This window comes from Melanostigma gelatinosum, assembly GCF_949748355.1.
Source record: "Melanostigma gelatinosum genome assembly, chromosome: 14".
Classification (NCBI taxonomy): Eukaryota; Metazoa; Chordata; class Actinopteri; order Perciformes; family Zoarcidae; genus Melanostigma; species Melanostigma gelatinosum.
This window is the reverse complement of record NC_136647.1, coordinates 8,987,052-9,002,497: the sequence shown is the minus strand read 5'-3', so window position 1 is coordinate 9,002,497 and position 15,446 is coordinate 8,987,052. Positions and strand designations below refer to the sequence as shown.

The window sequence follows — 15,446 nt, the reverse complement described above, 5'->3', positions numbered from 1 at the left end:
GTAATTCAATTACATCCCCAAACTAACCTGAGACAATTCATGAAAAGCTCCCTGGGTAGTGATAACATATTCCTCATATTTGTAGCTTTTTAACAGTTTCACACGAAAGATTACAGATCCTAAAACATAAATTCCATAAATTGAGGTCTGAATTGTTTTAGCTGTAACTTTCCCTGTGGTGATATTTAAAAAGCAAATCACTAATTGCAGTAAATCTATGTTAACCCCTGTTGGTCCACTGTCAAACCACTTATCAAATTCAAATTTGACACAAGAACTGGAGGCCGAAAAGATGCTCTATGTTTGTAAACTTGGTTTGATTTGTTGGCATACAGTCTCATATTACTAGCCTCATAACGGCGCAACAATTATGGTTTCCAAGTCACATTTCTGCCTTAAAAGCATATGAAAGCTTAACTGCAATAACTTGGTGGCTGTGAAAACAAGCTGTGAAACAACACCGACAAATGATCACCTTTCAAGTTGATATGGCAAACGTATTTGCAACAGTTGCCCATTTAGACATCCAGCAGACAAAAGTAACTTCATTTGAAATCATGTTTCTTGCCACCTGATGAATGTAAGTCCAATATTCACTTTCTTTTCGCTTTGTTTTTGGTCTCCACCATTCCTGAGGGAAATATCTGTCTCTTTAGCTGCAAAATGCTCGACTATGTTCACCAGCTCGCTAAAATTGGCTGCCTGATGTTTAATGTTGGCCAGGTAGTGTAAAGTGGGTTTATCAGAGATATTTTGCCAAAAACAGCTGCCTGATGAGGCCAAAAAACGACACTGATGAGAGCGCTGAACCAAAATGGCGAAGTTGCAGTCCTGAAAACCAAAACAATGAGCTAACAGAGCAAAAACATGATTTTCATGATTTAATTTATTGCTTACTTTTCCATCAAATAATACTCTTTTGAGAAAGCGTGAACCAAACCAAGAAGTTTCCATTCAATCTAAAGCACAGCTGCATTGCTTTTCCACAAATGATTGCTCTCCTCGCTATTCAAACATAAAGATACGAACACCTCACTCTACATTCTACACTCGTACATGTTTACTGCAGTATATTTACAAGCAGGAACGACAAAGTACACATTCCAGGCACCACTGGCATGTTAACATATCTGAATGGACTAGTTTGCAGTGCTCTGACTTGCAGAGTTGATATTTTGTGTGCTAGAAGTGTTTTGTGAAAGTCACATGTGATCTAGATGACCAGGCTTGGCCTCAACAAGACAAAGCTTTCTTTCTGCACTATAGGAAGAGGAGATGACATCATTCTGTCCATACAAAGCGTCAGACACCCCGCTCTTTCTTCGCACTGGTAAAAAAAAGAAAAGAAGCTGCGCTGTCTATGCTGAGACGACAGTTCATTGTATCTGAATAGTAAAGGGGTTATTCTTGTCCTTACTTTTAGTACATGTCCTTTATGTCCTCAGAGGGATGCAGTGCTGTGATATGTCTGCAGCGTAGTTTAGAAATCACAACACATTCCTTTTGTTGATGTGAAGATGAAAATTCAATTGTAAAACTGATTCCAGTTGCCAAAATCTGCCTTCTTTAGTTCACACATATGGTCCACGCTTGTGCTGTGTGACGTCTTCCCACATATCAACCAAACTAGACTTAAATTGGTTGTTATTTTGTTACCATGATGAATTAAGGCTACTGCTGTGCAAATTGCCAGGCAATAAAAGCACTCTTTTCATAGTTAACAAGGAGCAGAGACCTCACTCGAGAGACTTTTCCAATGGTGGATTTTGTGCTCTCAAGGCCCCCTACTGGTCGGATCCACGTACTGCAGGTTGTTACCGTCTTGGTGCCAATTATATACAATCATACTGTAACCTTAATTCCATAAAATAGTAGTAATACAATTAGTTATGGTATTCCAAATATCCAGGGAGAAGCTTTTTAGAGGGAGTTTGTTTTATCCTTAAAAAATCATCCATATCCAATCATCAATATATACATCGCTATAAACTCAAGTGCACATCTTGTCGAATAAAGTAAAAACCAGAAGACAATTCATAAGAAAATACTATTTATTATACATGTGTTCTAAAGAGAAAACAATCAGATTCGAGGTGATGATCTGGGTTCCATCAACACATACAAAACATGACAAATCAACACGCAAACATTCAAAAGTAATTGATTCATATTCAAATTAAAATAGAAAATGTCAGTGAAACGTTTGATGCTACAATATTACCACCATTTTCGTGGTTGTGACATTTTTACTGAATCTTATTGAGAAGTTGTCGTTTAAAAATAGTTTTACATGTAAAAGTGAAAAGAGAAAATCAACCCCAAAACAATCATACACGTATGGAATGTGACCATGAAAGGAACAGACCGACCACCAACATCTTGTACAAAATCTACATCTAAAAACAATGTCACTCTAACTCAAGAGCTTCCCAGCAGCTGCAGCATTCTGTCGACTTAAGAACAGTTGTTCAGTTCAACAGTGTGACATGTGGAGCAACCTGTAGTTATAATAAAGCTTATGAATACAAGAAGCGGAGTGGTTCAAGTAAACTCTTTAAACGTGTCACTATAGTCAGTAATATTGCTCAGTCTTGAAAGACGTGTGCCATCAACTATTTTTTGGTCACAGTAAAGCTTCCAGGTCGTAACCTCAATTCTGTGGCTTACCAATGTCCACAGTAACGTTGACATAAAGAGGCTGCCTCTCGAGCAGCATCGTCTTATATGAGCAGCTGTTCAGTCCGTCCTTTTTCCAAACCAGAGGTGTTCGTCCTAACAACCTCATCCTAGGAAAAAAAAAAAATCAATGAAGAGATCACATTTAATTGATTAGTAATAATGTGCTGAGGCAAGCATATTATGCCCATCTCTACATTTACTGACCTGTCTTTGTTTATTTCGTTGCCACTGTCCCGTTTGTGGAACACCATGGTGTAGCGAGCGATCTCGGCGGGCGGCCGCACAATCTTCATTCTCTGCAGCTCAACCCTGCAGACAGCAGAGCCACACATGAATCAATGGAGGAGAGCACTACATCTGCTCCAGATGTGATGAAAAGAACGATGAATCCGGTCTTCTCTTGTTTCTGTCTCACCTGATACGAAGGTCGTCATCTTCTCCGCCCCAGCCCCAGTAAGTGTTTGAGAATCCATTCACTTGATGGAACTGGTCTTTGGTCATAGCCGTGACTCCTCCGAAGTAGCCTTTGTAACGCAGCCTGAGAGAGGAAGAATACGAAGGAACATTACTGTTCTTTGTTTGGATTTTATATCCGAGCTTTCAAGATAATATCAGGCCTGAGGAGCTCGCCAGCCGTTAACATTGTGTAGTTTATTCACATGGGTGATGTAAAGTTTGACTCTTAATCATACACTTACTTGTATCCCGTGGCGTTCCTGCCGACCACCAGGTGTTTGGGCTGCTTGTCACAGACGTATAAATTGTGATCATTTTCAGGAACCAGGTCCACATCATGGAAGATAAAGCAATCCCAACTGTAGTCCTTCAGTGCTTCCAAATACCCGACATTGAGTAACTTGGCACGGTTAAAAGTTGCATCACCAGCCTTTAAAAGAACAGAAAACACAATAAATAGTTTAAAGTTCAGTGTAGATGTCTGTATCTGATGCGTCATTGTGCTTTATCAATTAAAAATAAGATTCTTAATCGGTAGGAGGGTCGGAGTGTCGAGTCAACTACAGAGCAGCCGCAGCTCAGAACACACTTGTGTGTGCCAGTTATTAAATACAATATACTTATTACAATATACTTACATGAAAGAGTTAAATGTGCTTCATGCTGATTGATTAACAATCATTTGTACAACCTCAGTGCAGTTCCCCCAAAATCAGAAATCAATACTCTCAGTTCTAGGAGCACGACACCTACACATGAATGGGTTTTAAAACTGTGCGTGGTGTGGAGCCTGCATACCTGCTGGATGACATATATGGCGTAGTGCAGCTGCTGCCTCTGCAGAAAGGGGTGCAGGTGGTTCAAGAGGTAGAGGAGGTGTCTCTCTCTGCTGCGATGAGGGATGAGCACCGCCACGCTCTGCCTCGCCGTGCAGTCCGGGGGCTCGTACTCGCCTTCAGTCACTCCTTTGTTTTTACTCTCCACGTCTGTCAGCGTCAGGGAGGATTCAAAGGACAGCTTCACAGCTCCCTCTGTGGAGGTCAGCAAATTCAACCACAGATCTGAGTCTCTGGGATTATACCGTTATAGGTGATTCATAGAGCAGTAATTATCACATTTAATCGACTTATTTTGCTTCCCTTTCGAACCTGTACTGGACGGACAACATGTAGCCTCTACAAACGTGTTTACAAGCTGATGAACACGGGAGGAATAATCCCTGAAGTGTAAATTTGTGTACAAGAATTTTGAGAAACATGTACTTACAATCCAAAATCTAAAATCTTCTATCATGCACAGCACAATCAACCGTTCATTTTGTTTTGAGAAACTACGCACTCTGCTGTAGTCGTTCTGTTCAAGGTGACATCACATCTAGTTTATTATAGTAAGTTAGCTACATTGTCATGTTGCCACTTTAAAAAGGTGGATAACTTATAGAAACAAACAAGAGGACACCATAAGCAGATAGATTTCAATTCCAAATATAATACGTACGTAGCAATGGTGACTTCTGAGGGCATTCGATTTTTGTCGGTGGAGTTTTTAATCGATTGGGTGCCGCCGTCCAAGTGTTGGGTTTCTCCATCATGTCGGCTTTGACGAGAGTTTGTGGTGAGGCTGAGAAGACCTGACCGGATTTCACCGTTTCGCCTGAAAAGGTTGCGATCCATGCCAGCACCGACAGCGAGACGAAGAGCAGGAGAAAGTATTTCCCCCGCCGTAAAGTCTTGCACACAGGCGAATAGAAGCCCATAGCTGTGTGACTGCACTGATGTGGAACAGTAAAGATGGCAAACTGTAGATGCTGGTGGTTCTACTTTAGGATATTTCCTCTGTGCAGGACATTTAGGCAAGAATACCGACAACCACAGGTTCACTAACCGGTCATCCCATGGCGATGAAACATGATGCCGAAGTAAACAGTGAATCAAATATATATGATCACTGTGAATTAAGGCAAAAGTTATTGGTGAAAATCCATCGCTGAACCCTCAAAATCCAGTTCCAGGAGGTGAGGCCAAGGACTTCAGTTCTCCGACAGCTGTTGATTGATAGTGAGAGACATGAAGTTACTGCCATGAATGGTCCTATGTGCGTCACAATCAGTCTGTTACTACCACATGATATCATGTAAAACTGCACCCTGACAAGGCAGGTTCTCGTTTTAAAGAGATATCAGCATTACTTTGCATGTTATCTTATAAAACAAATACAGACAAAGTGTTCCAGTTCCTTATTGCTCCCATTTATTCTGTTACACACCACTGAAAAAGCTTTCTGAATGGTAACTTCACACCAGTAACTACACACCTATGCTATATACCTGTCTTTTGTCTTTTCCCCTTCACAACGTTTAGTATTACATTGCAGTCTCACTTTTCTCCTCACTTGAACATGTTAACATATCAAATATCCAACGAGTTTTAAATATTGATTAATCTCTCGATTAATTAATTGACAGATTGATTAATCATTGTTCTATGATTGAAAATCATGAGTGAAAATGCCAGATAAAATGTTGACCTCGTCAATTCACTCGTTTTGTCTAACCGGTAGCTCAAAAAGCAATATATTCAGTTTACAGTGATAAAACTACATTAAACTGTAGGCCATGAATTTCAACACCATATCAAATACAACAACATGAATGGAGAGACAGGAATGCGGGTGTTACGCTGTAGAGCGTTGCCAAACAAACACTTCTGAGAAACATACAGTTATTGATATAACGTTAAAGCTCCGTCGTCTCCTCATTAAACGCTACGGTCCGTGTTTTTTTTAAACAGTGAAAGCTCAAATATATTCCGCAACATGCAGCTGCGCAAAGGTGAGCTCTCTGAGCAGAGTTAGCGTAACGTTAGCTGCTTGCCAGCTGACGAATACGGATGTTACTGTAAAGTGCTGTAAAAGTTAACGGTGCGGAGCTTGAACACACCTTGTTTTCCGTTATCACCGCTGATGTAACGCTTCAGATAACGGCTACTGGTTTGGTTGACACATCTTACCTTTGAAACGAGCTCACATTATTCCATGTTACAACCCTGCAGTGTGTCAAGTCAATATAAGTACACGATACTTCTGCTGGGTGTATTTCATACTAAAAGCTTTCGCATTAAAACTGCGAAAAATATTGATAAAAAAAAAAAAAAAGGTTTTCAGCAAAAAGCAACTTATTTAACAATGTATTCAGCAGATACCTCAATATATCTGTGTGTTTTATTATGCTACTGAAACAAGATTAACACACAGCATTTTGAAGGCAGCATCAACAAAAAGGAAGTCATTGCTGTCTTTAGGTGGCTTGATGCATAATGTTCATGCATGTTTTTTATTGACACTTCCGTTAAGTGGTTTTCAAAGTAAAAGCTCTTCGCTCCTAGTGACAAATGCTCTAACTTTGATTTACATGCTATTTTTCAACCTTTGTTTCATAAATATATATATATATATATATATATATTGGTCCATGCTACTTTTCAACTGCATAACTATTTAATTTTAATATTACTATTTGTAGCACAAATAAAGCCATGTATATTCTGATCTGACTTCAGCAATTTGTATATGGATAAATTATACAAGCTCCTCTTGTGCCCAGGACTACGACTGTGACAAACATTCCCATCATGCAATACCCATCCTGCAGATCAAACACAGACAACAGCTGGTCTCTCTGGGCTGCACCGGCTTTGAGGATAAATGTCTTGTCCTCCTGCCAACAGAGGAGGTGGTTGTCCAGCTGCTCCTCAGCCTGTTTCAGGTCAGCAATATGACACTGGATGTCTCAGCATGTCATCCTCCCGTTGAGCGATGTGTGAGGTCCTGCAGTCCTCAAACGCCTTTTCACATACTTTTTATTGTGTGTAAATAGTAAAACAGAAACAGTGGGATGCATTTACAGTATCTTACTATTAATTGCTGTTGTTTTGCCCTGTTAACATTATATCACCCTTTATTGAGTTCATTTGATTATTAGTATCTTGTCTTGCATCTTGTGGATTTTTCTTAATGAATATTTCCTTGGGTGCAATTCCTAGGGTGGCATCGTCGAGCTATAAATGAGTCACACTTATACATTTAACCATACAAGTTCCCAAAGACTTTAGGGAATATTTTAGGAGCATGGACAAACAGCTCAGCTCACATTACAGGAGCCTTCACTTGGTAATTGTGTGAAAAATAAGCACTCAAATCCTTTTCTTACAATAAGTAAAAGGGAAAATATACATAAGTAAGAGTTGTGTTTAAAATTAGAACTTAATTTATAAATCAAAATATACTTAACGTATACGTTAACGTTACTTTATTGTTCTATTATTACTTCATAGGCCAAGAGTCTTTTTCTACTCAGGAAATAGTTACAGCTTATAGTAACTGAGTTCTGAGTGGATCAGAATAAACAGTGCCTTCCCCAAGCCGCTCCTCCCTCTTCTCTATACCTCCTCCAAACTGTGAGGCCATGACTGTGTGGTGGAGTCCTATTGCGAGAATGACATTAACATGTGAGATAGACCTGTACTGTTTGCAGTTGTCAGAGACTTGTGATCATTTCAAGCAGCGAATGTTCTTTGAGAGATCTCCACCAAAATGTCCCATCCACCTCCATCAGCATGTTCATTGTTTTGTTTGGATCAGGTTTTTTTCTTTTGTTCAGATCTATATTTCTGAGAGAATTTGAGTTATTTATAAAAGCATGTTGGTTGTTAGATTGTACTTCAAACTAATTCAAGTACTTTCAGGTGTGTGAGCTGTAATACAACAGTTGTCATTTTTAAACATGAGACAGAATGCAGAAAGGAGACTTTGTCTGGAGGGAAACCGAGAAATACCGAATATCCCAAATAAATCCCAAATGATAGATTACGAAAGAGTCTAAATCGGAATAGGGACACTTTAGACATTGTGGTTTAGTCTGACTGTGATGACAGCAGTGACGCTTCTTTTATTAAACCAAACAAATATGTCTAATTTATATCACACTTTGTTCTACCCAAATACACCCTAAATGAAGTGGCATAGATTTGGCAATGTCGACGGACTTTACATCCGTATCTTTTGTTGCCTTGTCATTCACCACAATAGAATAGAAGTATGGAACGTTGTGTCGACATCCTGTAATTGTGTATTTACAGTGTGACTCATACAGCCTCCTGTCTCGCTTAAAGAGCCTGGGTTGTCCTCTGATCAAATATTGGCACACCAGGCATGTCTTTGTGCTGACCATGGAGGGTTGTCTTGTCAGTGTACTTAAGATGTTAGATAGATGGACAGACAGACAGACAGACAGACAGACAGATAAACTAAAAGTTCACTAAAGCAAATATGATATAAAGTCTCCAAAGAAAAAACAACAACTTAAAGATTTAATGTCATGTTTTTTAACAGTACAAAATAGTTGTCACAGGAGTCACAGGATGCAGGTATACTACAGAATATTATTTTGACTGGTCATCTTTCAGACAAATTGTTAAGAACATGGGAAGATGAAAAGGTCTATATGTAAGTGCATTTAAAAAATAAAGTCCCAAAACCCACCCCATTAATGGGTTAGATGAAGCTGATGTTTTTACACATACTATCACATCAGAGAGCTCCTCCTCGACTCCTCAAAGCTCAAGGACAGAGTAACTGTTCCACTGCCAAAGCTCACCCTTGGCTTGTGCTTTCCCGAAGTCGCGTCGCAGTCATTGCCGTTGGTCTTGAGGCTGACGGATGAGGACGGAGTCGAGGCAGAAGATCCACCGATGCTGCCGGACTTTTTTCTCGCAGCTGTATTATGTTTCAGCGTCGCTTTTGCAGCCACTTTAAAAGAGTGGGCTGCGGTGCTGCATCGGACTTCCTCGATGGTGTTCCTGAAGGGTTTGAAGAGGATGATGTAGACCTTGTTCAAGAAGATACAGGCCAGCATCCCAAAGCTGGATGCCAGTATAGCAATGACCTCCACAGCTGAAACAAACTTGCCATAAGTACTAAAGTACGCAGGGATAAAAGAGATCCAAACAATAAAGAATATGAGCATGCTGAAGGTGATAAACTTGGCCTCTGTAAAGTTTTCTGGAAGATTCCGTGACTTGAATGCAAAAAAGAAACATATAGCTGCCAGGAGGCATGTGTAGCCAATAAGAAACCCAAGAGCCATCACAGATCCCTCATTGCAGGTGATAAAAATGATCTCATCAATGTCGTGATTCTTGTAGCTGGAAGGAGGGGCATTGTAAAGCCATACCACACATATCATAACTTGAACAAATGTGCACAGAAACACCAACAGAAACTGCAGGTTTAATCCCCACCATTTACGGTGGAGACTTGTCGGGATCTTGGCTTCAAATACCAGAAGTACTCTGTTAGTTTTCACAAGGATGCAAGATATACAGAGAACAAAACTGATCCCAAAGGCAGGTTGCCGTAAACGGCACGTCCAATCCCGTGGCTCTCCGATGAAGACGAGGGAGCTTGAGAAGCAACAGATTAGTGAGAACAGGAGAACGTAGGACAGTTCTCGGTTTGTGGCCTTCACTATTGGGGTGTTGCGGAATCTGACAAAGACTCCCATCACAAAGGCTGTCAAGAGCACACCCAGTACTGCACATATGGCCAAAGCTATCCCGAACGGTTCTGTCCAGGAGAGAAACTCGATTTCCTTCAGGAAGCAGAATGTGTGATTCCCATTGGACCAAGAGTTATATGGACACTTGATGCAAACACTGGCATCTGTATAGATACAAAAAAAATCGGTGTTATAAGTGCAACACTAGGTGTAACATTAGTGGATATGAGATTGTGAATGTTTGGCGTCTCAATACCTTTATTATTACTGTACTCTCCATCTGAGCACTCGGTGCATTCAAAGCAGCATGTGGGCATACTGTCAATGATCCCCTTTCTTGTTCCAGGTTCACAGTCCTCACTGCAATTCGAGAATGGCACCTACAGGATGCAAACAGACGGAAAAGTTACATGAGAAAAAGCTCATTTGGTGTAACATTTTTATTGAAAGAAGACTAGTGAGATGGAAAAGCGTGAACTGTTTTAGGAGCATTTTATACTTTTCCTATGAAGTCACGAGAGAAAACAAACAAGAAATCAGGAGCAAGATGGGTAGTCTTTTGTTTTCGCAGGCTGAATGCAGTGGCAAGTTTAAATACTCACCAAATGTCAAACGTTCACATGGAACTCAGATATTTAGCACACTTTGGAATTTGTAAGTGTTCTAACAATACATTAATGTGGACATCCTCTTAGACTGACCTCAGAACTGTATCCATTCCACAAAATCTTTGTCTTGTCAATGAACAGTTTGGCCCCTCTCTTGAAGTGCACGTTGTAGTATCCGACCTCCTCGAACACCACAGAGCCGTCCTCAGCAGACCTGTGCCAGTTGATAATGGTGTAGTTTGCTGCCTGGTCTGCGTTCTCGTCAAAGTGCATCTTTTCCCCCATGCTGTTGGTGTAGTTCAAATGTCTGAGCTGCTTCAGGGCCTGCGAGGCAGAACCACACATTTAGATGCTTCAAACATGGCTGAAGGTATATCATTTGGGAATGAATTGCTTTGGTTTGGGGTTAATGTGTAACGGCTTACCTGCCATGCTTCCATTTTCTTTATATCTGCACAGGAATTGTTGGCAAAGAGTCCATGTCCAGGAGTGCAGATGAGTATGTCCTGTAGGGCCTGTGCAATGGAATAAACTGCAACATACACGTTATAGGAGATACGAAGGTGTGTGTAGTCCAGGTACGGGGTCTCAACACTTGTGATGTCTTCCTCACCAGTACAACAAGGCCTGAAACTTGTGCTGCCATTCTCACTTTCTTGCTGTCTCAGGCTGTCTTCCAGATAACAGTTGAAGGTTTCTTCCCAAAACTCCCTGACAAATTCATTGTGACTGTCTCTCTTTGGTTGCACTTGCTGCAAGAACTCTCTTAAGCCAGGAATATTCCCTGCCTTTAGAACGAAGCCGATAGTCCCTGCCACAACACCAAGATACTCTGGTTTAGTGATAAGAGAGGAGCTAGCCCACGCTTCACTGGCTAACCAGATACGATCTGTGATGTTCCTCCTCGCCATCTCTTTGATTAAAGGCTCGATATCTGGGGCGCTGGCAAACACCACGATGACTTTAGCTGTGGAGTTCTCAATCCTGTCAGCCAGCGCTTGGATTTCATGATCCTGAAAATACTGAGAAATAAGTTCATTTAGGTGAATGCAGATGTCTCGCTCCTCCATCTCCTTCTCAAACTTTTCAATCCCTGGGCGTCCATAGTCGTCATCTGAGGCCACAGCAATGACCCAGTTCCACTCAAAGTACCCAATGATGTCTGCCATGGCTGTGGCCTGGTACTCATCTGTAGGCATGGTTCTCATGAAGGACTTGTACTGATTCTTGTTGCTCAGAAGGCGACTAGAAGAGGCATAGCTGATCTGAAATGGTAAAGATTTCAGGAAATCATTATTTAACATAAAGGTTTTGTCATTTTGTTGATAAAACACATCATCCAGGATGCATTACATTTCCTGTAAAATGGATAATCCACTGCAAGTAAACTGTATAGTTTGCGGAATATTCAGGATACAGTGTTGCCTTGTGACCAGTAATCAGTTAGTCACCTGAGGAATATAAAAAAGACCCAGTAGGTTTGCGACAGCTGTGGAGACTGCGGATCCAGCTGCTCCGACCACTGCAATGGTTGCTGGGATGTGATCAGTGCAGTTGCAAAACTCATCTAAATTCAGGGAGTCTATCTTATTTTGGGCCACAAAACTAAGCGTAGCTTCCAGGGCTTTTGACACCGTGTTGCACGTGTCAAAGATCCTGTAGCCGAGGGTGATGTTGGGCAGGAGAGTACTGCTGTTGTTAATCTCATCAATCGCAAAAATCATGGCCTGCAGCCAACGGAAACCACGGAAATTGAACCTGTAAGAGCAAACAAGGCATGGATTTAGACAAGTTGAGCACACTCATGCAGTCTAATAATGTAAACCGGTCTCAAAATGTTACCTGACACACTGTGTGGACTCGGGCCGAGCTGCGAGGTCTTGGTCTTTGGATGCAACTCCAAAGTGTATGGGGAAAAGACCCCCGAGCAAAATATCACCAGTCATCTGTGCTCTCTGATGGGGCCCATAGGTTGAAATCACATAACTGGACCCCAACACTATCAGGTAATACAGAACCAATCTCATCTTTCTTTTCTTTCTAATGCGTAGGACTATTCTCTACAACTCCCCAGAGTGAAGGTATTTCTCAGTATTATCTTCTCCCATCAATCTGCCTGCTGCGCTGTTTTGTGTTATTCATGTTTGCACTGATGAGATTGTCTGACTGGAAAGAAAAAGGAAAAACACATCATGCTTTTTTAGTCAAATGGGCTACAGTCTGATGTTCAATATATTTCTATTGAAAAATAAACATGCATGTCGAAAAGGAAACTTTGTTTTAGTTTGAGATGCTTTTTATTTTCTTGAAAACTCATTCTGTGTGGGAAAAGAATCCACGCACTGAGCTCGCTTATAAGCAGGGAAAAAAGGTAAGAATGGTGCTCGAAGCCGACATGACCCGAGGCTATTATTCTCTAGCAGGGCTACGCAGTTACATATGTTTTTTTTAAGAGTCTGGAAATCGTTTTTTTTTTTAAGAGCTGACTTCTCTGGTAATGTTTCTAAGAAGAGATTCATTTTAACATTTCACACCTCAGTAATGCTGCAGTCATGCTGCTTGAAATATCCGTCTGAACTGAAATAGATTGTGGACATACATGAGTGAAGTCACACTCTAATGACCCTCCTTCTTTTAAGTGCTCGGTCTCATGCTGTGGCCAGTGAAGCCAGTCACCATGGAGAGAAGCCGACAGCATCTGGCTAATACTGCTGGAAAAATGCTGGGGCAGAGCTGTGATAATGAAGTGGCTAACGGCTGTAAGAGCCAATGTTTGCCATATTACCAGTATTAGGAGAGGTTCTTTGCACAGCCTTATAATTATATTTCATTTTCTTAATGTCAGCACTTTGGATGGGAAGCATATTTTGCATTAAATTATCAATTTAAACAAAATGATTATAGAGTATAATCAAATAAGTATCCATTGTCAAATCTTTTTAAATAACAATGATAAAAAGGCTGAAATAACAATTCACACATTTTTTTTACCTGTTCCGAATTTATAAAAAAATTGATAGAAACACACAAATGTTTTCAAAGCTAAGTCAGCATATAGTAATAGACTGTAATATGACCATCTGTTTAAAAAAAAACGGATTCATTCTTAATCAAACCTCAATCAAAAGTAAGCTGACGATGGCTGAATTCTAACTTTCTAACAGTTATTCAGTGCTTTTTAACTCCAAAATAAAAACAATAAAAACATCAAACATGTAAAATGATACAGAATCAAACTTACCACCTGAACTCCTGACTGCGTGAATTAAATGAAAAAGTTAATCTGCAGGCATGGACAGATTTTAAGGTCTTTTTCCTAAAATATCCAGGGTGCTGAATGAATTCACTGAACAATAGTGTGAGCTTCTGAACCTCTTTCTGCAGATGAATCATTAACAGGGAGAGGGATAGTCCATTTCCTTCAGCTAATGAAGTCTACTCAGTTCACTCCTCCTGAACTAAAGTCATCGCGACCTAAAGTGGGAGAGATTTAGAAATGATCGACTCCCGCATAACTACAGGAATACAATCACACATATACTATGAGAAGAAAGAGACACGTGGTGAAGGTTGTCTTTGTCTACGGCCTTCATAAACGTGTATTTTACGTTGTAGGCCTAACTGAATGTTTGTATTACTACAAACATAATCATTTCTTTTTCCAGCAAATATTTTATTTTGTTTATTTTAATAAAAAAAAGACATCCAAATTGCTTCAGTGCCATTTTTATTTCTAACACGTTTCTCAGTATTCTTGGCATGCACCGACACTTAGATTTGATCCTCATGGGGTTGCCAGTCCAGTGATCATTTTTCCAGTTTAAACTTGTATTGCATTTTGCCAGAAGAGCTGCAGCATGATACCAGGAACCCCTGGAAGCAGTGGATCGCACCATTATGTTCCTCAAACAATTAGCTGCCTCCTTATGCTCTGATGAACGGGTCTTCAATTTGTTGCTGGGCAGATGTCTCCTGGGAAAACAATTTCACTTTACAACATGTTGACTTATCTGTGGCACGACCCAAAGCTGTGCGTCGTCGAGACATTGGGCACAAGGGATAAAAAGTCTGCTCTCTGATGTTACTCATAGTTTCTTATTTGTTTGAATCATTGGAAGAAAGTCATCCACCCGCTCCATCAGTAATAGAGTTTAACTGGATTAAGAAAAGCACAGTAAAAAGTACTGAAAGGGTTTTACAGATTTTGTAGTTTCTTTGTAAAGTTACTCAAACTGAAACAAATCACGTTCTAAAGATGATGATGTCAGTCTTTAAGTGTAGTAAAGAGAGTTGTTTCGTCCAAATAAGCAACAAAAGGAGTAGTTGGACAAGGGGAGAGAGGACTGAGGGCTGAGAGACTGAACAGGTTTCAGGATCTTGAATTAGAAAGTGTAACTGAAACACTGAGTGAAAAACAAGTGTGATTACGCTGAATCAGCTCTGTTAAACTTTGGGATGTTTTCAACCAGCATTGTGTTTTTTGAGCCCAGAATAAAATAAAATACGTTATCTGAAAACACAAAAATATTCTAGCCTTGAGTTGAAGTAGTGATCATGTATTTTTCAGAAATGGCATGTATGTCTGAAAAGTAACATAATGTGTCAAACATGTTGAGCAGCAAAGAGTTCAGAGTGAATGGATTTACCCTCACAAGTAGCGCGTGGTCACACACACTTCGGCATCATATGTCTCGCTCTAATTGGCTATCATTTTGAAATGAAATATTATTAAATCACTCCTCATCCAGTGATTAATAATCGTTACATGATGTAAACAGTAAAATAAAACATGTACATTATTGGAGCGACTACCTACCTTCATTTCTTCCTGTTTCATAAACACTGAGCTTTAATGACTTACGGTGGGTGTTAGTGTGCGTTTGTGCTTGCTGCTTACTGAATGTGATGTACAAGGTCTTCATTTTCTTCGTAATTTCTTAGCTGAAAGACTTCCTGCGTTACAGCAATTTTACAGCACAAACTGTAAAATGATATGATGGAATTGTGACAGTTTAATCATGGACATGGAAATACCTTTTTCCTCTGTGTCTCTCACAATTCTGCAGTTTTAAATGATTACAGTATTTGCTTTTATCAATAGTTGAACGTGGACTCAACTTTTATGCACTGCAATTCTGATCAAATGGACT

The 15,446-nt window shown here is 40.2% G+C and overlaps 2 protein-coding genes across 3 annotated transcripts; both read right to left on the bottom strand.

The window, feature by feature from the left end:
* Positions 1 to 2,033: 2,033 nt before the first annotated feature.
* On the bottom strand, positions 2,034 to 6,197 carry b4galt4 (UDP-Gal:betaGlcNAc beta 1,4- galactosyltransferase, polypeptide 4). 2 transcript variants are annotated; one of them, XM_079283587.1, is made up of 7 exons: positions 6,074 to 6,197; positions 4,633 to 5,179; positions 3,934 to 4,166; positions 3,378 to 3,565; positions 3,095 to 3,217; positions 2,884 to 2,988; positions 2,034 to 2,786 (listed from the first exon to the last, which is right to left on the bottom strand). In XM_079283587.1, exons 2-7 carry the CDS (start codon positions 4,889 to 4,891, stop codon positions 2,651 to 2,653), a joined length of 1,044 nt encoding a protein of 347 aa, XP_079139713.1. In that variant the 5' UTR covers positions 4,892 to 5,179; positions 6,074 to 6,197; the 3' UTR covers positions 2,034 to 2,650. The 2 variants fall into 2 exon arrangements, with proteins under 2 accessions (XP_079139713.1, XP_079139714.1); XM_079283588.1 differs by having other exon boundaries at positions 6,144 to 6,191.
* A 2,519-nt stretch (positions 6,198 to 8,716) lies between these two features.
* On the bottom strand, positions 8,717 to 12,323 carry casr (calcium-sensing receptor; the record flags this gene model as incomplete). Its single annotated transcript, XM_079283187.1, has 6 exons — positions 8,717 to 9,852; positions 9,945 to 10,068; positions 10,390 to 10,620; positions 10,722 to 11,561; positions 11,748 to 12,054; positions 12,139 to 12,323. The coding sequence occupies 6 exons, from the start codon at positions 12,321 to 12,323 to the stop codon at positions 8,717 to 8,719; spliced, it is 2,823 nt and encodes a 940-aa protein (XP_079139313.1).
* Between the last annotated feature and the right edge of the window lie 3,123 nt (positions 12,324 to 15,446).